The sequence below is a fragment of the Somniosus microcephalus genome, chromosome 2 (genome assembly GCF_052327205.1).
Source record: "Somniosus microcephalus isolate GS21.2 chromosome 2, FLI_Smic_1.0, whole genome shotgun sequence".
Lineage (NCBI taxonomy): Eukaryota > Metazoa > Chordata > Chondrichthyes > Squaliformes > Somniosidae > Somniosus > Somniosus microcephalus.
Window position 1 is genome coordinate 385,428,866 of NC_140988.1, and position 22,357 is coordinate 385,451,222.

General features: G+C 48.0%; 1 protein-coding gene across 1 annotated transcript in view; it reads right to left on the reverse strand.

Annotated features, from left to right (window-relative positions):
* LOC147123835 (uncharacterized) overlaps positions 1-20,149 on the reverse strand; it is a 57,528-nt gene extending 37,379 nt beyond the window's left edge. Inside the window, exons 1-5 of the mRNA XM_085976360.1 lie at positions 19,804-20,149; positions 14,522-16,241; positions 9,385-9,524; positions 8,161-8,305; positions 5,165-5,422 (exon numbers count right to left, since the gene is read on the reverse strand). Of these exons, the coding sequence (XP_085832486.1) occupies positions 5,165-5,422; positions 8,161-8,305; positions 9,385-9,524; positions 14,522-16,241; positions 19,804-19,962 (2,422 nt within the window). The 5' untranslated portion in view covers positions 19,963-20,149. The remainder of the gene's footprint in view (positions 1-5,164; positions 5,423-8,160; positions 8,306-9,384; positions 9,525-14,521; positions 16,242-19,803) is intronic.
* Between the last annotated feature and the right edge of the window lie 2,208 nt (positions 20,150-22,357).

Sequence of the window (22,357 nt, forward strand, 5' to 3'; positions counted from 1 at the left end):
AAGGGGTTTGGGTCCATTGGGATTCTGTAAACTGGGAGTGAATTGGAAGGGGTTTGGATCCATTGAGATTCTATACAATGGGAGTGAATAGGAAGGGGTTTGGGTTTATTGGGATTCTATACAATGGGAGTGAATGGAAAGGGGTTTGGGTCCATCGGGATTCTATACAATGGGAGTGAATGGGAAGGGGTTTGGGTCTATTGGGATTCTATATAATGGGAGTGAATGGGAAGGGGTTTGGGTCTATTGGGATTCTATATAATGGGAGTGAATGGGAAGGGGTTTGGGTCTATTGGGATTCTATATAATGGGAGTGAATGGGAAGGGGTTTGGGTCTATTGGGATTCTATATAATGGGAGTGAATGGGAAGAGGTTTGGTCCATTTGGATTCTGTAAAGTGAGAGTGAATGGAACGGGGTTTGGGTCCATTGGGATTCTATACAATGGGAGTGAATAGGAAGGGGTTTGGGTTTATTGGGATTCTATACAATGGGAGTGAATGGAAAGGGGTTTGGGTCCATCGGGATTCTATACAATGGGAGTGAATGGGAAGGGGTTTGGGTCTATTGGGATTCTATATAATGGGAGTGAATTGGAAGGGGTTTGGGTCTATTGGGATTCTATATAATGGGAGTGAATGGGAAGGGGTTTGGGTCTATTGGGATTCTATATAATGGGAGTGAATGGGAAGGGGTTTGGGTCCATTGGGATTCTATAAACTGGGAGTAAATGGGAAGGGGTTTGGGTCCATTGGGATTATATAAACTGGGAGTGAATGGGAAGGGCATTGGTCCATTGGTATCTGTGCAGTGGGAGTGAGTGGGAAGAGGTTTGGGTCTATTGGAATTCTATACAATGTGAGTGAATGGGAAGGGATTTGGTCCATTGGGATTCTGTAGAGTGGGAGTGAATGGGAAGGGGTTTGATCCATTGGGATTCTGTACAATGGGATTGAATGGGAAGGGCTTTGGTTCCATTGGGATTCTATAAACTGGGAGTGAATGGGAAGGGGTTTGGGTCCATTGGGAATCTGTACAATGGGAGTGAATGGGAAGAGGTTTGGGTCCATTGGGATTCTATAAACTGGGAGTGAATGGGTTTGGGTCCATTGGGAATCTGTACAGTGGGAGTGAATAAGAAGGTGTTTGGGTCCATTGGGATTCTGTACAATGGGAGTGAATCGGAAGGGGTTTGGGACCATTGGGATTCTATAAACTGGGAGTGAATGGGAAGGGGTTTGGGTCCATTGGGAATCTGTACAGTGGGAGTCAATGGGAAGGGGTTTAGGTCCATTGGGATTCAATACAATGGAAGTGATTGGGAAGTTGTTTGGTCCATTGGGAATCTATACAATGGGAGTGAATGGGAAGGTGTGTCATCCATTGGGATTCTATACAATGGGAGTGAATGAGAAGGGTTTTGGTACCATTGTGATTCTATAAACTGGGAGTGAATGGGAAGGGGTTTGGGTCCATTGGGAATCTGTACAATGGGAGTGAATGGGAAGGGGTTTGGGTCCATTGGGATTCTATAAACTGGGAGTGAATGGGAAGGGGTTTGGGTCCATTGGGATTCTATAAACTGGGAGTGAATGGGAAGGGCTTTGGTCCATTGGGATTCTGTAAAATGAGAGTGAGTGGGAAGGGGTTTGGGTCCATTGGGATTCTATACAGTGGGAATGAATGGGAAGTGGTTTGGGTCCATTGGGATTCTATAAACTGGGAGTAAATGGGAAGGTGTTTGGGTCCATTGGGATTCTGTGCAATGGGAGTGAATAGAAAGAGGGTTATGGCCATTGGGATTCTGTACAGTGGGAGTCGATGGGAAGGGATTTGGTCCATTGGGATTCTGTAGAGTGGGAGTGAATGGGAAGGGGTTTGGTCCATTGGGATTCTATAAACTGGGAGTGAATGGGAAGGGGTTTGGGACCATTGGAATTCTATAAACTGGGAGTGAATGGGAAGGGGTTTGGGACCATTGGGATTCTATAAACTGGGAGTGAATGGGAAGGTGTTTGGGTCCATTGGGATTCTGTACAATGGGAGTGAATGGGAAGGGGTTTGGGTCCATTGGGATTCTGTACAATGGGGGTGAATGGGAAGGGGTTTGGGTCTATTGGGATTCTATATAATGGGAGTGAATGGGAAGGGGTTTGGGTCTATTGGGATTCTATATAATGGGAGTGAATGGGAAGGGGTTTGGGTCTATTGGGATTCTATATAATGGGAGTGAATGGGAAGGGGTTTGGGTCTATTGGGATTCTATATAATGGGAGTGAATGGGAAGAGGTTTGGTCCATTTGGATTCTGTAAAGTGAGAGTGAATGGAACGGGGTTTGGGTCCATTGGGATTCTATACAATGGGAGTGAATAGGAAGGGGTTTGGGTTTATTGGGATTCTATACAATGGGAGTGAATGGAAAGGGGTTTGGGTCCATCGGGATTCTATACAATGGGAGTGAATGGGAAGGGGTTTGGGTCTATTGGGATTCTATATAATGGGAGTGAATGGGAAGGGGTTTGGGTCTATTGGGATTCTATATAATGGGAGTGAATGGGAAGGGGTTTGGGTCTATTGGGATTCTATAAACTGGGAGTGAATGGGAAGGGGTTTGGGTCCATTGGGATTCTATAAACTGGGAGTAAATGGGAAGGGGTTTGGGTCCATTGGGATTATATAAACTGGGAGTGAATGGGAAGGGCATTGGTCCATTGGTATCTGTGCAGTGGGAGTGAGTGGGAAGAGGTTTGGGTCTATTGGAATTCTATACAATGTGAGTGAATGGGAAGGGATTTGGTCCATTGGGATTCTGTAGAGTGGGAGTGAATGGGAAGGGGTTTGATCCATTGGGATTCTGTACAATGGGATTGCATGGGAAGGGCTTTGGTTCCATTGGGATTCTATAAACTGGGAGTGAATGGGAAGGGGTTTGGGTCCATTGGGAATATGTACAATGGGAGTGAATGGGAAGAGGTTTGGGTCCATTGGGATTCTATAAACTGGGAGTGAATGGGTTTGGGTCCATTGGGAATCTGTACAGTGGGAGTGAATAAGAAGGTGTTTGGGTCCATTGGGATTCTGTACAATGGGAGTGAATCGGAAGGGGTTTGGGACCATTGGGATTCTATAAACTGGGAGTGAATGGGAAGGGGTTTGGGTCCATTGGGAATCTGTACAGTGGGAGTCAATGGGAAGGGGTTTAGGTCCATTGGGATTCAATACAATGGAAGTGATTGGGAAGTTGTTTGGTCCATTGGGAATCTATACAATGGGAGTGAATGGGAAGGTGTGTCATCCATTGGGATTCTATACAATGGGAGTGAATGAGAAGGGGTTTGGTTCCATTGGGATTCTATAAACTGGGAGTGAATGGGAAGGGGTTTGGGTCCATTGGGAATCTGTACAATGGGAGTGAATGGGAAGGGGTTTGGGTCCATTGGGATTCTATAAACTGGGAGTGAATGGGAAGGGGTTTGGTTCCATTGGGATTCTATAAACTGGGAGTGAATGGGAAGGGGTTTGGGTCCATTGGGATTCTATAAACTGGGAGTGAATGGGAAGGGCTTTGGTCCATTGGGATTCTGTAAAATGAGAGTGAGTGGGAAGGGGTTTGGGTCCATTGGGATTCTATACAGTGGGAATGAATGGGAAGTGGTTTGGGTCCATTGGGATTCTATAAACTGGGAGTAAATGGGAAGGTGTTTGGGTCCATTGGGATTCTGTGCAATGGGAGTGAATAGAAAGAGGGTTATGGCCATTGGGATTCTGTACAGTGGGAGTCGATGGGAAGGGATTTGGTCCATTGGGATTCTGTAGAGTGGGAGTGAATGGGAAGGGGTTTGGTCCATTGGGATTCTATAAACTGGGAGTGAATGGGAAGGGGTTTGGGACCATTGGGATTCTATAAACTGGGAGTGAATGGGAAGGTGTTTGGGTCCATTGGGATTCTGTACAATGGGAGTGAATGGGAAGGGGTTTGGGTCCATTGGGATTCTGTACAATGGGGGTGAATTGGAAGGGGTTTGGGTCCATTGGGATTCTATAAACTGGGAGTGAATGGGAAGGGGTTTGGGTCCATTGGGGTTCTATACAATGGGGGTGAACAGGAAGAGGTTTGGTCCATTTGGATTCTGTAAAATGGGAGTGAACAGGAAGACGTTTGGTCCATTGGGATCGAAACAGTGGGAGTGAATGGACAGTGGTTTGATCCATTGGGATTCTGTACAGTGGGAATGAATGGGAAGAGGTTTGGTCCATTTGGATTCTGTAAAGTGAGAGTGAATGGGAAGGGGTTTGGGTCCATTAGGATTCTATACAATGGGAGCGAATGGGAAGGGGTTTGGGTCCATTGGGATTCTATACAATGGGTGTGAATGGGAAGGGGTTTGGTCCATTGGGATTCTATACAATGGGAGTAAAATTGAGGGTTTGGGTTTAGTGGGACTCTATATGGGGCAGAGCTCGGTATTTACTCTATGGTACAGCAGTATAGTTGTTTATTATTGGACTAGTAACCCAGGTGTCTGCACTAAAAATCCAGGGAAAATGTGTCCAAATTCCACCCTGGCTGTTTGGAAATTTGCATTCAATTTGAAAATAAAATCTGGAAATAAAAAGCTGGTCTCGGTAAAAGTGAGCATGACGCTGTGGAGATTGTCATAAAAACCCATCTGGTTCACTGATGTCCTTTAGGGAAGGAAATCTACCGTCCTTACCTGGTCTGGCTTATATGTGACTCCAGATCCACACCAATGTGGTTGACTCTTAACTGCCCCTCTTAAGTGGCCGAGCGAGTCACTCAGTTTTTATCGACACCGTCTCAGGGCAACTAGGGATGGGCAATAAATTCTGCCGATACTTTCTTTCAAAACTATGTTTGGAGACTGGGATAGTTCAAAGGATAATTCTGCTAGTATGACCATAACAAGCAGCACTTCACATAAGGGATTCAAGTTTTATATCTAAATTTTCCTTATATTACCTCTCTTAGATTCACTTAACAAGGTAATTCTGGAACCCGAAGATGAATCCAATGATGCACTCTGATCTCGTTTCACTTGGTCATACATGCCGCAAGAATATTCTAGATCCCTCTGAATTTTGCAGCATCAGCACTTGTTAGCGACACCCACACCAAGGGAATGAGTAAAAACATGGCCTCACCTTTAAAGAACAGAGTTGTATCCTTATTCCAGGTCCAGATGTGAACGAACCCATCCATGTCGGAGGGGGGGAGACCTCGCCATCCTACGACCAGTGGGATGGGATCTCCGTAGCGAGTTCTGTTGAAGCGGTTCTCGTACATCCAGTACCAACTGTGTCGCAAGAAGTAGGTATTGAAACGGTATGTTGCCTCGCCAAAGTCATTCTCCTCTCTACGGACCCAGTCGAACACGGTGTTGAAGCTGCCTTCACAAACCCCTGAAGGCCAAACAGGAGACACAAGTGGACATTCCAGCTCAGATAACCCGTGTAGAATTACTCTTTACTTTTTAACCACTTTGACTTAATTTGTGTTCTGTTTAACCTGGTTATTGGAGGAACCTCGTAACTTACTGCCAAGCCTCTCACAGTGAAGCTCTTACCTTCACCTCTAGGACTCACTCAAGAAAGTCAGCCCGCTTGATCGGCAGCCCATCCATCTTCCACCACCTTAAACATTCACCCCCTCCACCACCAGCGTACCGTGGCTGCAGTGTGTACCATCTACAAGATGCACTGCAGCAACTGGCCAAGGCTTCTTCGGCAGCACCTCCCAAACCCGCGACCTCTACCACCTAGAAGGACAAGGGCAGCAGGCGCGTGGGAACACCACCACCTCCAAGTTACACACACCATCCTGACTTGGAAATATATCGCCGTTCCTTCATTGTCACTGGGTCAAAATCCTGGAACTCCCTCCCTAACAGCACTGTAGGAGCACCTTCATCATACTGACTTTTTAAAAAATTTGGTCATGGGATGTGGGCATCGCTTACATTTATTGCCCATCCCTAGTTGCCCTTGAGAAGGTGGTGACGAGCTGCCTCCTTGAACTGCTGCAGTCCGTGTGGTGAAGTTACTCCCACAGTGAGTATAATTCTTTGTTGCGGTTTGGTACAACTGAGTGTCTTGCTAGGCCATTTCCGAGGGCAGTTAAGATGTCACATGTAGGCCAGACCGGGTAAGGACAGCAGATTTCCTTCCTCTAAAGGACATTAGTGAACCAGATGGGTTTCTACGACTATCCGATAGTTTCATTATTCCAGATTTATTTAACTATTTGAATTAAAATTCCCCAGCTGCCATGGTGGGATTTGAACTTGCATCTCCAGGTCATTAGTCCAGGTCTCTGGATTACTAGTCCAGTAACATAACTGCTATGCTACCGCTCCCAGACTGCAGCTGTTCAATAAGCCGCCCACCACCTTCTCAAGGGCGACTGGGGATGGGCAATAAATGCCGGCCTTGCCAGCAATGCCCACACCCCGAGAATGAATAAAAACGAAGCGTTGGTCAGTGAGACCCGTCCCCCTGTCCCCTGAGGGGGGCCTGGTCTCTCCTGGCAGCTGGCGTGAGTTTGGGGCATCAGGTGGGATTGAGAGATATGATCAGCGCCATGACGTACACCATACCCCCAGTACATCGAACTAGTCACATATAAGCTCTGGTGCAAGTTCAGAATAGATCCATAGAACAAATGCTACTGGAATATCAGACAGGCTCTAACCTTGGAATCCCAATCTAGTGGTTCAGATGGCATCATCAGCTCTGGAAATGAAAACTGAGTGGTTGGACTGTCGAAGAAACCCTTTGATTAGATCCACTCTTGGGTTGCAATGACAATTACATTTCCTTTCATTTAATAAGGCCATAGATTATCATGCATCAATTAATCTCACTAAGGGATCTGTTGTTGTTCTGTATGATGGGAAAAGCTTACAATGGGATGTCTAGTTTGGCTGTCCAATCGATGGCCTCCCGAGATGCCAAGTGGAGAAATGAGGTGCCTCCTGCAACAGATCTCAGTGGGCAGGTTGATGTGAGGTGTTCCACGGTCTGGGACTCATGGCCACCTCGGGTCGTCCCTCATCTTCCACTTGTGGGGCAGGTGACTGCATTGTCCGTGCCCTGTGCAGATTGGGTTGAGCGCTCTCCACTGTCTTTGAGGGAGGTCGAAGCCAGGGACCTCTGCTGTTGGGTCAGTGACGAGGTGCTGGTTCGTAATGTTGCATATTGGGATATGCAGGGTTTGTTGATGATCCTTTAGAGGATGTGGAATCCCCTTGTAATCTGCTGCGACGTATCAAGCCTTTGAAATGCCAAGTTATACCTTACCAGGCAGCCAATTAACTAATTACCAGACCATGGCATTCAACCAAGCCAAGTAATGAGCTAACCAATTAACTAGCAAATCAGCCAACAAACCAACCAGCCAGCCAACTGGCAAACCAAGCAACCCATGATAAAACCAACCAGCCAGAGAATCATTTAACCATCCAATCATTCAACAACTTGTATTTATATAGCGCCTTTCACCACCTCAGGACATCCCAAAGTGCTTTACAGCCAATTAAGTACTTTTGAAGTGTAGTCACTGTTGTAATGTAGGAAATGTGGCAGCCAATGTGCACACAGCAAATCCCACAAACAGCAATGTGATAATGACCAGATCATCTGTTTTTGTTATGTTGGTTGAGGGATAAATATTGGCCCCAGGACACGGGAGAACTCCCCTGCTCTTCTTCAAAATAGTGCCATGGGATCTTTTACATCCACCTGAGAGGCCTCAGTTTAATGTCTCACCTGAAAAACGGCACCTCCAACAGTGCAGCACACCCGCAGTACTGCACTGGAGTGTCAGCCTGAATTATGGGCTCAAGTCTCTAGGGTGGGACTTGAACCCACAACCTTCTGAGGTGAGTTTTACCTGCTGAGTCAAGATTGGTACCAACCAGAAATTCAGTTAACTAACCAACCAAACAGCCAGACAATGAACTATCAAACCAAGCAACTATTTAACTAATCTTTCAATCAACCAGCCAAACAATCAATAAGTCAATGAATTATCAAACCAATTAACCAACCAACCAACCAATCAGTCAATCATTATGAGGTTTGATGTCCAAGTCCATGAACTCAACGTCCAGTGACACCACTGAAGATCTCATCTAACGCACCATATATCTGCTGAATGGCTTTCCGATCATGCCAGTCCAGCTCCAAGTCTTTTGAGTCATGTGGAATGTAGTTTGGGTGCATTATGGATCCCGGGCGTCTGATGTGGGGCAATCCTAGGACGTGTCCAATTTCATGAACAGCCACCTTTTGAGGAAGAAGAAATTAAATCAGAGTTCAACAGAGCAAAGGTGAGATCAATAACATCGTGGACTCCACTCAATGCATTGAGCTCTGGAGAAAAGGCTCTATGTGGCTCTCCACATCCCTCAATGATAAGTCTCTAGTAGAGACTAACCTCACTCTTACATTCCACACGGCAATTGGCAATCTCTATCTGTGTTGACCCTGCTCACCCTCAGTCCCCTTCTGAAGCACAAACGTATGGACTTCCCTTTAAAGGTGCCGACCAGGGCCGTGTTAACTGTTCTATTTGCGACTCTTTTCCACATCTTCATGACTCCAGGAGAATTAATCCAGGGCGATGGGTATTGATTAATTGGATAACTCTTTCAAAGAGCTGGCACAGGCACGATGGGCTGAATGGCCTCCTTCTGTGCTGTGAGATTCTAATTTGCTACTAATCTCGAGGGGATGCCTGAGGCTTGTCCGGTTTAGACATGTGTCCTACATTTCTGTATTCACAGTCCAATGTAAATTACTTGCTTGGATCAATCTTGTCCATTACTGTCAGTGCTACTCTGCTGGTAATGGACAAGTGAGCTGAAAACTTTAGATATCATGTATTAGAAACTGTCAATAACAGGAAGTGATCTCATAGAAACTGTTAATTGTCAATCTTTCTTTGGCAGCACCTCCCAAACCCGCGACCTCCACCACCTAGAAGGACAAGGGCAGCAGGCTCATGGGAACACAACCACCTCCAAGTTCCCCTCCAAGTCACACACCATCCTGACTTGGAAATATATCGTCCGTTCCTTCATCGTCGCTGGGTCAAAATCCTGGAACTCCCTCCCTAACAGCACTGTGGGAGCACCTTCACCACACGGACTGCAGCGGTTCAAGAAGGCGGCTCACCACCACCTTCTCGAGGGTAATTAGGGATGGGCAATAAATGCTGGCCTTGCCAGCGACGCCCACATCCCAGGAATGAATAAAAAAAAAGAAACAGCGAATAGCAGGAAGTGAGCTGATAGAAACTGCCAGTGACAGGGTGTGAAGCTGAGGCTGAAGGAGTGTTTAATGGTTTATAGACAATCAGTAACCGTCAGCAAGCTGATCCCTTCGCTGCTAGAAGGGGTGACAAAATGCTCATCATCATCAAAGTGCACGTCTCCCAGACGCCAGGCGTGTGCGTACTCCTGTCCCGTCCCATCGAAAACCTGCGAGCATCCGAGGTGCCTCTCTGTGGGGAACAGGAAAAGAAGCAAATCAGCCTAAAGGCCGCCCACACCCGTCGAGGGATATTCACCCGAATATTATCTGCACCGAGGAGATTTCCCCCCGCCACCCCTCGCTGCTTCCTCCTGAATGAACTGGCATGATGTGTGAATCCACTGCGCTCGGCAGCTCTCCCGGCCTGGAGACCGGCCACACTATTCCACCACAGAGGCTTCACATCGAAGCCCCCCTGTCCTGCCTTCATCCGATGCCCAAAATGGCAGCTCGCCCATCGAGGGCATCACACAGAGGCCCCCATCCCAGCTTCGTCTGCTTTAATCCCAACTTCATTTATTCACAGAGCTGAGTCCTGTCTCTCATCAGTCTCTTCTCTGCCCAAAATAAGTTCAGTCCCTTGAAACTTTCCTCCCATCATAAGCTCCCCACTAATCCTGGGGCCGTCCTGGGGGTGCCTGAGAGACACCCTTTAGGACCCCCTCCAGAGCAGTTGGGGTACAGATCAGCCATGACACAACTGAATGGTAGGGCCAGGCTTGTAGGGGCTGATAGACCTCCTCCTGTTCCGATGTAAACCTTGTCCTCTGCCTGTGCACTCCCAGTTCACTAAAATTATGTATTTACTTCAACTTCATCCATTCATCTCGTTATTTTACAGAGCTGGATCCGGTCCCCCTCCCATCTCTACATTTCTCCAGTAAACACGGGTTCAGCCTTTGATTGTCTTCACCTAGCAAGGACCCTCAGTCTCAACTCATCCCAACTGCTCCATCCCATCCATGGATGTTACCCCGAAGGGAGGCTATCCAAAGGCGGATTCTCTATTCCAAATATGGCCCCAAAACTCAGGATGACAATAACCTGCCAACTTTTCATCAAATGCACTTAAGATGCATCAGTGGAGAGCTTTAGCCTACAAACTAAAAATCTCAGTAACTTGGGCAGTGTAGAGGGAACTTTAGTCTGTATCTAACCTGTGCTGTACCTGCGCTGGGAGTGTTTGATGGGACAGTGTAGAGGGAGCTTTACTCTGTATCTAACCCGTGCTGTACCTGCGCTGGGAGTGTTTGATGGGACAGTGTAGAGGGAGCTTTACTCTGTATCTAACCCGTGCTGTACCTGTCATGGGAGTGTTTGATGGGACAGTGTAGAGGGAGCTTTACTCTGTATCTAACCTGTGCTGTACCTGTCATGGGAGTGTTTGATGGGACAGTGTAGAGGGAGCTTTACTCTGTATCTAACCCGTGCTGTACCTGCCCTGGGAGTGTTTAATGGGACAGTGTAGAGGGAGCTTTACTCTGTATCTAACCTGTGCTGTACCTGTCATGGGAGTGTTTGATGGACAGTGTAGAGGGAGCTTTACTCTGTATCTAACCCGTGTTGTACCTGCCCTGGGAGTGTTTGATGGGACAGTGTAGAGGGAGCTTTACTCTGTATCTAACCCGTACTGTACCTGCCTTGGGAGTGTTTGATGGGACAGTGTAGAGGGAGCTTTACTCTGTATCTAACCCGTGCTGTACCTGCCCTGGGAGTGTTTGATGGGACAGTGTAGAGAGAGCTTTACTCTGTATCTAGCTCGTGCTGTACCTGCCCTGGAGGGAGCTTTACTCTGTTTCTAACCCATGCTGTACCTGCCCTGGGAGTGTTTGAAACATAGAAACATAGAAGATAGGAGCAGGAGTAGGCCATTCAGCCCCTCGAGCCTGCTGCCCATTTAATGAGATCATGGTTGATCATCCAAATTCAGTGCCCTGTCCCTGCTTTCTCCCCATATCCCTTGATCCCTTTAGCCTTAAGAAATATATCTAACTCCTTCTCGAATATATTTAAAGAATTGGCCTCAACTGCCTTTAGTGGTAGAGAATTCCACATGTTCACCACTCTCTGGGTGAAGAAAGTCTTCCTCATCTCTGTCCTAAATGGCTTACCCCTTATCTTTAGACTCTGGCCCCTGATTCTGGACTCCCCCACCATCAGGAACATCCTTCCTGCATCTAGTCTGTCTAGTCCTGTTAGAATTTTATATGTTTCAATGAGATCCCCTCTCATTCTTCTAAACTCTAGCGAATATAAGCCCAATCGACCCAATCTCACCTCATACATCATTAGTGCCATCCCAGGTATCAGTCTGGTGAATCTTCGCTGCACTTCCTCCATGGCAAGAACATCCTTCCTCAGATAAGGTGACCAAAACTGCAAACAATACTCAAGGTGTGGTCTCACCAAGGCCCTGTACAACTGCAGCAATACATCCTTGCTCCTGTACTCGAATCCTCTCGCTATGAAGGCCAACATACCATTTGCCTTCTTAACCGCCTGCTGCACCTGCATGCTTACCTTCAGCGACTGGTGCACAAGGACACCCAGGTCTCATTGCACTTCCCCTCCTCTCAATCTATTGCCGTTCAGATAATAATCTGCCTTCCTGTTTTTGCCACCAAAGTGGATAATCTTGCATTCATCCACATTATACTGCATCTGCCATGCATCTGCCCAATCACCCAACCTGTCCAAATCATACTGGAGTTTCTCGACATCCTCCTCACAGTACACACGCCCACCCAGCTTTGTGTCATCTGCAAACATGGAGATATTACATCTAGTTCCCTCGCCTTGATCATTGATATATATTGTGAATAGCTGGGGTCCTAACACTGATCCCTGCGGTACCCCACTGGTCACTGCCTGCCACTCAGAAAAAGACCCGTTTATTCCAACTCTTTGCTTCCTGTCTGCCAACCAGTTCTCTATCCAAATCAGTACCTTACCCCCAATCCCATTTGCTTTAACTTTACACGCTAATCTCTTATGCAGGACCTTATCGAAAGCCTTTTGAAAGTCCAAATACACCACATCCACTGGTTCTCCCTTATCTAATCTAAAAGTTACATCCTCAAAAAATTCCAGTAGATTAGTCAAGCACGATTTACCTTTTATAAATCCATGTTGACTTTGTCCGATCCTGTCACTGTTTTCCAAGTGCTCTGCTATTAAATCTTTTATAATGGACTCTAGCATTTTCCCCACTACCAATGCCAGGCTTACCGGTATATAATTCCCCGTTTTCTCGCTACCACATTTTTTGAAAGGTGGGGTTACATTTGCTACCCTCCAATCCATGGGAACTGTTCCAGAGTCTATAGAATTTTGGAAGATGACCAGCAATGCATCTACTATTTCTAGGGCCACTTCCTTAAGTACCCTAGGATGTAGATTATCAGGCCCTGGGGATTTATCGGCCTTCAATCCCGTCAATTTCCCTAACACCATTTCCCTACAAATACTGATTTCATTCAGTTCCTCCCTCTCATTAGACCCTATGTTCCCCGACATCTCTGGGAGGTTATTTGTGTCCTCCTTTGTGAAGACAGAACCAAAGTATGTATTTAATTAGTCAGCCATTTATTTGTTCCCCATTATAAATTCCCCTGATTCTGACTGCAAGGGACCTACGCTTGACTTCACCAATCTTTTTCTCTTCACATATCTATAGAAGCTTTTACAGTCAATTTTTATGTTCCCTGAAATCTTTCTCTCATTCTATTTTCCCCCTCTTAATTAATCCCCTTGTCCTCCTTTGCTGATTCCTGAACTGCTCCCACTCCTCAGGTTTGCTGCTTTTTCTGGCCAATTTATATGTCCTCTCCTTGGATCTTATGCGATCCCTAATTTCCCTTGATAGCCACGGTTGAGTCACTTTTTCTGTTTTATTTTTTATGCCAAACAGTGATGAACAAATTCTGTAGTTCATCCATGCGATCTTTAAATGTTTGCCATTGCCTATCCACCATCAACCCTTTAAGTAATGTTCCCCAATCCATCCTAGCCAACTCACGCCTCATACCATCGTAGATTCCTTTATTTAAATTCAGGACCCTAGTCTCTGTGTCAAATACTTCACTCTCCATCTTAATGAAGAATTCTATCATATTATGATCGCTCCGCCCCAAGGGGCCTTGCACAACCAGGTTGCTAATTAATCCTTGCTCATTACATAATATCCAGTCTAAGATGGCCTGATCTCCAGTTGGCTCCTTGACATATTGGTCCAGGAAACCATCCCGTATACACTCTAGGAATTCCTCCTCCACAGTATTGTTACTAATTTGGCTAGCCCAATCTATATGTAGATTAAAGTCACCCATGATAACTGCTGTGCCCTTAATGCATGCGTCTCTAATTTCCCATTTAATGCCATCCCCACCCTCAGCATTACTGTTTGGGGGCCTGTATACAACTCCCACTAACGTTTTCTGTCCCTTGGTATTTGATGGGATAGTGTAGAGGGAGATTTACTCTGTATCTAACTCATGCTGTACCTGCCCAGGGAGTGTTTGATGGAACAGTGTAGAGGGAGCTTTACTCTGTATCTAACCCGTGCTATACCTGCCCTGGGAGTGTTTGATGGGACAGTTTAGAGGGAGCTTTAATCTGTATCTAACCCGTGCTATACCTGCCCTGGGAGTGTTTGATGGACAGTGTAGAGGGAGATTTACTTTGTGTCTATCCCGTGCTGCACCTGCCCTGGGACAGTGTAGAGGGAGCTTTACTCTGTATCTAACCCGTGCTGTACCTGCCCTGGGAGTGTTTGATGGGACAGTGTAGAGGGAGCTTTACTCTGTATCTAACCCGTGCTGCACCTGCCCTGGGAGTGTTTGATGGGACAGTGTAGAGGAAGTTTACTCTGTATCTAACCCGTGCTGTACCTGCCCTGGGAGTGTTTGATGGGACAGTGTAGAGGAAGTTTACTCTGTATCTAACCCGTGCTGTACCTACCCCGGGAGTGTTTGATGGGACAGTGTAGAGGGAGCTTTACTCTGTATCTAACCCGTGCTGTACCAGCCCCGGGAGTGTTTGATGGGACAGTGTAGAGGGAGCTTTACTCTGTATCTAACCTGTGCTGTACCTGCCCTGAGTTAGTGTACAGACATCTCCCAAGCATCCCCAGTGACCTGAATTCCAATGCATATATTTTTGATTTGCAAAAGCTGAGAAAATTCTCACTTGTTCCAAATCCCAGTTTGATGTCTATCTCAGAAGCGAGAGATGTCAGATCCTCTTCAAATATGAGGGGCGTGACTTCGCTCCACATCCGAAAGGCTAATTTCAGGATCATCTTCTGGTCATCTATCGTCATCTGGGAGCTGTAGCCTTCGTCCAGAATGCGCCACTTCAGTTTGGTCTTTGTGAAGGCGAGCAGCGGGAAGATGTTGTCCAATAAGTCTGAGGAGCCTCGTTTCTTCCGCATGTTGTCCACGAACCACCGTAGGAAGCGCTTTCTGCGGCTTGGACTAGGAATGGCTCCATCCAATGAGCTCTCTGTACTGTTGGGTTGGCTTTGGATGGATATCTCTGTGTTGTTGGATTGCCCTTCACTGGAGATCTCTGTGTTATTGCGGTTACCTTGGCTGGAGATCCTAGTACCATTGGGTTGGACTTCGCTGGATATCTCTGTGCTGTTGGGTTGGACTTGGTTGGAGATCTCTGTGTTATTGGCTTGGCCTTGGTTGGAGATCCTAGTACCATTGGGTTGGACTTCGCTGGATATCTCTGTGTTGTTGGATTGCCCTTCACTGGAGATCTCTGTGTTATTGCGGTTACCTTGGCTGGAGATCCTAGTACCATTGGGTTGGACTTCGCTGGATATCTCTGTGTTGTTGGATTGCCCTTCACTGGCGATCTCTGTGTTATTGCGGTTACCTTGGCTGGAGATCCTAGTACCATTGGGTTGGACTTCGCTGGATATCTCTGTGTTGTTGGATTGCCCTTCACTGGCGATCTCTGTGTTATTGCGGTTACCTTGGCTGGAGATCCTAGTACCATTGGGTTGGACTTCGCTGGATATCTCTGTGTTGTTGGATTGCCCTTCACTGGCGATCTCTGTGTTATTGCGGTTACCTTGGCTGGAGATCCTAGTACCATTGGGTTGGACTTTGCTGGATATCTCTATGCTGTTGGGTTGGACTTGGTTGGAGATCTCTGTGTTATTGGCTTGGCCTTGGTTGGAGATCCTAGTACCATTGGGTTGACTTTGGTTGAAGATGACCATTTGATTGAGTTGCCCTTGGCTGGAGGTCTCTGTGTTGTTAGGTTGTCCTTGGCTGGAGATTCCAGTACCATTGGGTTGACTTTGGTTGGACATGACCATTTGGTTGGGCTGTCCTTGGCTGGTGATCTCCATGCGATTGTGTTGAGTGTCATGGTGGGAAGTCTCGGTGCGCTTTGGTTGGACGCCGAGGTGGGCGGTCTCCAGGTGGTGGCGCTGGATTCCGCTGCGGGAAGTCTCCATGTGCTTGGGTTGGCTCACGCTTGTATTTGCCGTGATGTTACCTCCTACCCTGAGCTGGTCAGTCGGCGGTTTGTAGCCCAGACCGGCGCTGCGCACCACAGTGCTGTTCAGAGTGTCTGAGTCGTTGCCATGTGCCTTGTGATCTGGGACTCCGCAACGAGGCATGTTCATGGCTTCTTTGGTGGCTTCATCCAGAATCCCGGTGACGGGAAGGCTGTTGGCTTTCTGAAATCTCAGGAGGGCACTGGTGTACTTTGCCAGCATCTGCTGGGATTCCTCCTGCTCCTTCACGTGTCTACGGCTGTAATGTCCTTCCAGCAGGAGCCCAGAGATGTCCAGTGGAGAGGGGTCATCATCCAATGGGACCGAGACGCCTTGGTAGGCCAGGTCCTCCCAGTTCACGGGCTCTGTCCATCCATATTTGTTGAGATAGTCCTTAAAAAGAAAGCATAATCATTTCTGTCAAACGACAAAATGAAATTGGTACTGTGGATTTAATCAGATAGTTGAGAAAGGAAGGGGGACTGAGGACAGGGGAGGTATCTCAGAGATCACTGTGCTCCTCCAATTCCAGCCTCTTACACATCCACTATTTTAATCGCTTCACCATTGGTGGCAGTCTAGTCCTAAGCTCTAAAATTATCTCCCTAAACCTCTCTCTCCTCCTTTAAGACGCTTCTCAAAACCTACCTCTTTGACCAAGCTTTTGGTCACCAGCCCTAATATCTCCTTATGTGGCTCGGTGTCAAATTTTGTTTGATAATCGCTCCTGTAAAGTGCCTTGGGACGTTTTACTACATTAAAGGTGCTATATAAATGCACGTTGTTGTTGTAGGAGCTGGAGCAGAACAGGAGTACAGGAGTAGAGAGTGAACAAGTCTCAAAGTTGGTATAAAGAAGGGACTTGCACCTTTCACAACCTCACAGCTAATGAAATACTTTTGAAGTGTAGTCACTGTTGTAATGTAGGAAACGCGGCAGCCAATTTGCGCACAGCAAGCTCCCGCAAACAGCAATGTGATAATGACCAGATAATTTGGTTGTGATATTGGTTGAGGGATAAATATTGGCCAGGACACCGGAGTAAACTCCCCTGCTCTTCTTCGAAATAGTGCCATGGGATCTTTTACGTCCACCTGAGAAAGCAGACGGGGCCTCGGTTTAATGTCTCATCCGAAAGACGGCCCCTCCGACAGTGCAGCGCTCCCTCAGTACTGCCCTCCGACAGTGCGGCACTCCTTCACTACTGCCCCTCCGACAGTGCGGCACTCCCTCAGTACCGCACCTCCAACAGTGCAGCACTTCCTCAGTACCGCCTCTCCGACAGTGCAGCGCTCCCTCAGTACTGCCCCTCCGACAGTGCGGCGCTCCCTCAATACTGGCCTCCGACAGTGTGGCGATCCCTCAGTACTGCCCCTCCGACAGTGCGGCGCTCCTTCAGTACTGCCCCTCCGACAGTGCGGTGCTCCCTCAGTACCGCCCCTCCGCCAGTGCAGCACTTCCTCAGTGCTGCCCCTCCAACAGTGCAGCGCTCCCTCAGTACTGCCCCTCCGACAGTGCGGCGCTCCCTCAGTACTGGCCTCCGACAGTGTGGCGCTCCCTCAGCACCGCCCCTCCGACAGTGTGACGCTCCCTCGGTACTGCCCCTCCGACAGTGCGGCACTCCCTTAGCACCGCCCCTCCGACAGTGCAGCACTCCCTCAGTACCGCCCCTCCGACAGTGCGGCGCTCCCTCGGTACTGCCCCTCCGACAGTGCAGTGCTCCCTCAGTACTGCCCTTCCGACTGTGCGGCGCTCCCTCAGTACTGCCCCTCCGACAGTGCAGTGCTCCCTCAGTACTGCCCCTCCGACAGTGCAGCGCTCCCTCAGTACTGCCCCTCCGACAGTGCAGCGCTCCCTCAGTACTGCCCCTCCGACAGTGCAGCGCTCCCTCAATACTGCCCCTCCGACAGTGCAGCGCTCCCTCAGTACTGCAGTGGAATGTTAACCTGGATTATCTGTTGAAGTCTCAGAGAGTGAGACTTGATCCCACAACCTCCTGACTCGAGAGACGAGTGTGCTGCCCACTGAGCCATGGCCGACATTGCTGGAGCAGCGACTTTCAGAAGTCACAGTGCCTTGAAAACAGCAGTGCCGGTGACCCCTGAGGAACCACGGGAATGAACCGCGCCGCCATTGGGCTGAGCCGGTCCGTGTAGGCTCAGAAAAAAGAAAAGTGCAAAAAAAAAAACCCAAGTACTGGGGTTAATTTCTAGAGGGACAGGATTGAAAAGCAGAGAAGTGATATTAAACCTGTCTAGAACCTTGGTTAGACCACACTCGGAGCACTGTGCACAGTTCTGGTCTCTGTTTTATAGAAAGGGTATAGAGGCACTGCAGAAGGTGCAAAGAAGATTTACAAGTGTCATACCAGAACTGAGAGATAATAGAAACATAGAAAAATAGGAGCAGGAGTCGGCCATTCGGCCCTTCAAGCCTGCTCCGCCATTCAATATGGTCATGGCTGATCCTCTCTCTCAATACCATATTCCCGCTCTCTTCCCATACCCCTTGACGCCTTTTGCGTCTAGAAATCTATCGATCTCCTTTTAAATATATTCAGTGACTTGGCCTCCCCAGCCTTCTGGGGCAGAGAATTCCACAGGTTCACCACCCTCTGAGTGAAGAAATTTCTCCTCATCTCAGCCCTAAATGTCCTACCCCGTATCCTGAGACTGTGACCCCTCATTCTAGAGCCCCCCCAGCCAGGGGAAACATCCTCCCTGCATCCAGTCTGTCGAGCCCTGTCAGAATTTTATACGTTTCAATGAGATCCCCTCTCATTCTTCTAAACTCTAGTGAATACAGGCCTAGTCGACCCAATCTCTCCTCATACGACAGTCCTGCCATCCCAGGAATCAGTCTGGTGAACCTTCGCTGCACTCCCTCTATGGCAAGTATATCCTTTCTTAGGTAAGGAGACCAAAACTGCACACAGTACTCCAGGTGTGGTCTCACCAAGGCCCTGTACAACTGTAGTAAGACATCCTTGCTCCTGTACTCAAATCCTCTTGCAATGAAGGCCAACATACCATTTACCTTCCTAACTGCTTGCTGCACCTGTATGTTTGCTTTCAGTGACTGGTGTACAAGGACACCCAGGTCCCTTTGTACATCAACATTTCCCAATCTATCACCATTTAAATAATACTCTGCCTTTCTGTTTTTCCTACTGAAGTGGATAACTTCACATTTATCCACGTTATACTGCATCTGCCGTGTATTTGCCCACTCACTCAACTTGTCTAAATCGCCTTGAAGCCTCTTTGCATCCTCCTCACAACTCAGAACCCCACCTAGTTTCGTGTCGTCAGCAAACTTGGAAATATTACATTTGGTTCCCTCATCCAAATCATTGATATATATTGTGAATAGCTGGGGCCCAAGCACTGATCCCTGCGGTACCCCACTAGTCACCGCCTGCCACCCCGAAAAAGACCCATTTATTCCTACTCTCTGTTCTACCTATCAGGAAAGATTGAACAGGCTGGGGCTCTTTTCTTTAGAAAATAGGAGACTGAGGGGTGACCTGATAGAGGTCTTTAAAATTATGAAAGGGTTCGATAGGGTAGACAGAGAGAAGATGTTTCCACTTGTGGGGGAGACCAGAACTAGGGGCCATAAATATGAGATAGTCACTAATAAATCCAATCGGGAATTCAGGAGAAACTTCTTTACCCAGAGAGTGGTGAGAATGTGGAACTCGCTCCCACAGGGAGTGGTTGAGGTGAATAGTACAGATGTATTTAAGGGGAGGCTGGATAAACACATGAGGGAGAAAGGACTAGAACAATGTGTTGATAGGATGAGATGAAGAGGGGTGGGAGGAGGCTCATGTGGAGCATACACTAGCATGGACCAGTTGGGCCGAATGGCCTGTTTCTGTGCTGTACATACTTGGTAATCTTATGTAACCTCGTGTAATCCTGTGTAATCCCAAGATTGTGCCGTGACGTACCTGGGCAGACTCAGTGGTCAGGACTGGTCGAGCCCGCGTCCACAGTCTCTCCTGGATGTCTGAGTGGTCACGGCTGTGATAGACCTTCTCACCCACGCTCACCGCCAGGAACCAGAGCTGGAGACAAAGGGACAGCACCCCAGCTCTGAGATGCTTCATGGTCCTCCCGGCCAGATGACGGTTGTCTACAAGGCTCACGCTTTCGCCCTGGGTTGACAGGATGAGTAACTTCACAGCGATAAATACTTGGCCGAAGATAATCGGTTCTCCCAGTCACGTTTTCAACTCAGCTCCCAGCCGAGAGGTGATGGTCTGTGCGAGAGAGAAAAGGCTTAGAGACGTACGAGGCAGACCGTCTGATAGCGTGGGGAGGTGTCATTCTCCACTATGGAGTGTCAATGTTCCAGAGTTAGACAAAGACACAGCAAATGCTTCGACAATCAATAAACCTGTGTCTTTGCACCAAAACATCTCAAAGTTCATCACTGTGTAGGAACATTGGAAGAACACAGGAACAGGAGGAGGCCATTCAGCCCCTCGAGCCTGTTACACAGGAACAGGAGGAGGCCATTCAGACCCTCGAGAGTGTTACACAGGAACAGGAGGAGGCCATTCAGCCCTTCGAGCCTATTACACAGGAACAGGAGGATGCCATTCAGCCCCTTGAGTCTGTTACATAGGAACAGGAGGAGGCCATTCAGCCCTTCGAGTCTCTTACATAGGAACAGGAGGAGGCCATTCAGCCCCTCGAGCCTATTACACAGGAACAGGAGGAGGCCATTTAGCCCCTCGAGCCTGTTACACAGGAACAGGAGGAGGCTATTCAGCCCCTCGAGCCTGTTACACAGGAACAGGAGGAGGCCATTCAGCCCTTCGAGCCTATTACACAGGAACAGGAGAAGGCCATTCAGCCCCTTGAGTCTGTTACATAGGAACAGGAGGAGGCCATTCAGCCCTTCGAGCCTATTACATAGGAACAGGAGGAGGCCATTCAGCCCCTCGAGCCTATTACACAGGAACAGGAGGAGGCCATTCAGCCCCTCGAGCCTGTTAAACAGGAACAGGAGGAGGCAATTCAGTCCCTCGAGCCTGTTACACAGGAACAGGAGGAGGCCAGTCAGCCCCTCGAGTCTGTTACACAGGAACAGGAGGAAGCCATTCAGCCCCTCGAGTCTGTTACACAGGAACAGGAGGAGGCCATTCAGCCCCTCGAGCCTGTTACACAGGAACAGGGGGAGGCCATTCAGCCCCTCGAGCCTGTTACACAGGAACAGGAGGAGGCCATTCAGCCCCTCGAGCCTGTTACACAGGAACAGGAGGAGGCCATTCAGCCCCTCGAGTCTGTTACACAGGAACAGGAATAGGCCATTTGGCCCGTCGAGCCTGCTCCACCATTCAATAAGATCATAGCTGATCTTCTACCTCAACTCCACTTTCCTGCACTACCCCATATCGCATGATTCTCTTAATATACCCCTGGTTCTAGACTCCCCAGCCAGGGGAAACATCCTCCCTGCATCTACCCTGTCAAGCCCTGTAAGAATTTTGTATGTTTGAATGAGATCACCTCTCATTCTTCTAAACTCTAGAGAATATAGGCCTAGTCTACTCAATCTCTCCTCATAGGACAATCTCCCCATCCCAGGAACCAGTCTGGTGAACCTTCGTTGCACTCCCTCTATGGCAAGCATATCCTTCCTTAGGTAAGGAGACCAAAACTGTCCACAATACTCCAGGTGTGGTCTCACCAGGGCCCTATATAATTGCAGTAAGACATCTTTACTCTTATACTCAAATCCTCTTGTAATAAAGGCCAACATACCATTTGCTTTCCTAATTGCTTGCTGTACCTGCATGTTAACTTTCAGTGATTCGTGTACAAGGACACCCAGGTCCCTCTGAACACCAACATTTCCCAATCTCTCACCATTTAAAAAATACTCTGCTTTTCTATTTTTCCTACCAAAATGGATAACTTCACATTTCTCCACATTATATTCCATTTGCCATGTTCTTGCCCATTCACTTAGCCTGTCTATATCCCCTTGAAGTCTCCTTGCATCCTCCTCACAACTTACATTCCCACCCAGCTTTGTATCATCAGCAAACTTGGATAGGTTAGTTGGTCCCCTCATCCAAATCATTGATGTAGATTGTGAATAGTTGAGGCCCAAGCACTGATCCTTGTGGTACCCCACTAGTTATAGCCTGCCAACCCAAAAATGACCCGTTTATTCCTACTCCCTGTTTTCTGTCCGCTAACCAATCCTCAATCCATGCTAGTATATTAACCCAATCCCATGAGCACTAATTTCGTTTGATAACCTCTTGTGTGGCACAAGGAGGAGGCCATTCAGCCCCTCGAGCCTGTTACACAGGAACAGGAGGAGGCCATTCAGCCCCTCGAGCCTGTTACACAGGAACAGGAGGAGGCCATTCAGCCCCTCGAGCCTGTTACACAGGAACAGGAGGAGGCCATTCAGCCCCTCGAGCCTGTTACACAGGAACAGGAGGAGGCCATTCAGCCCCTCGAGCCTGTTACACAGGAACAGGA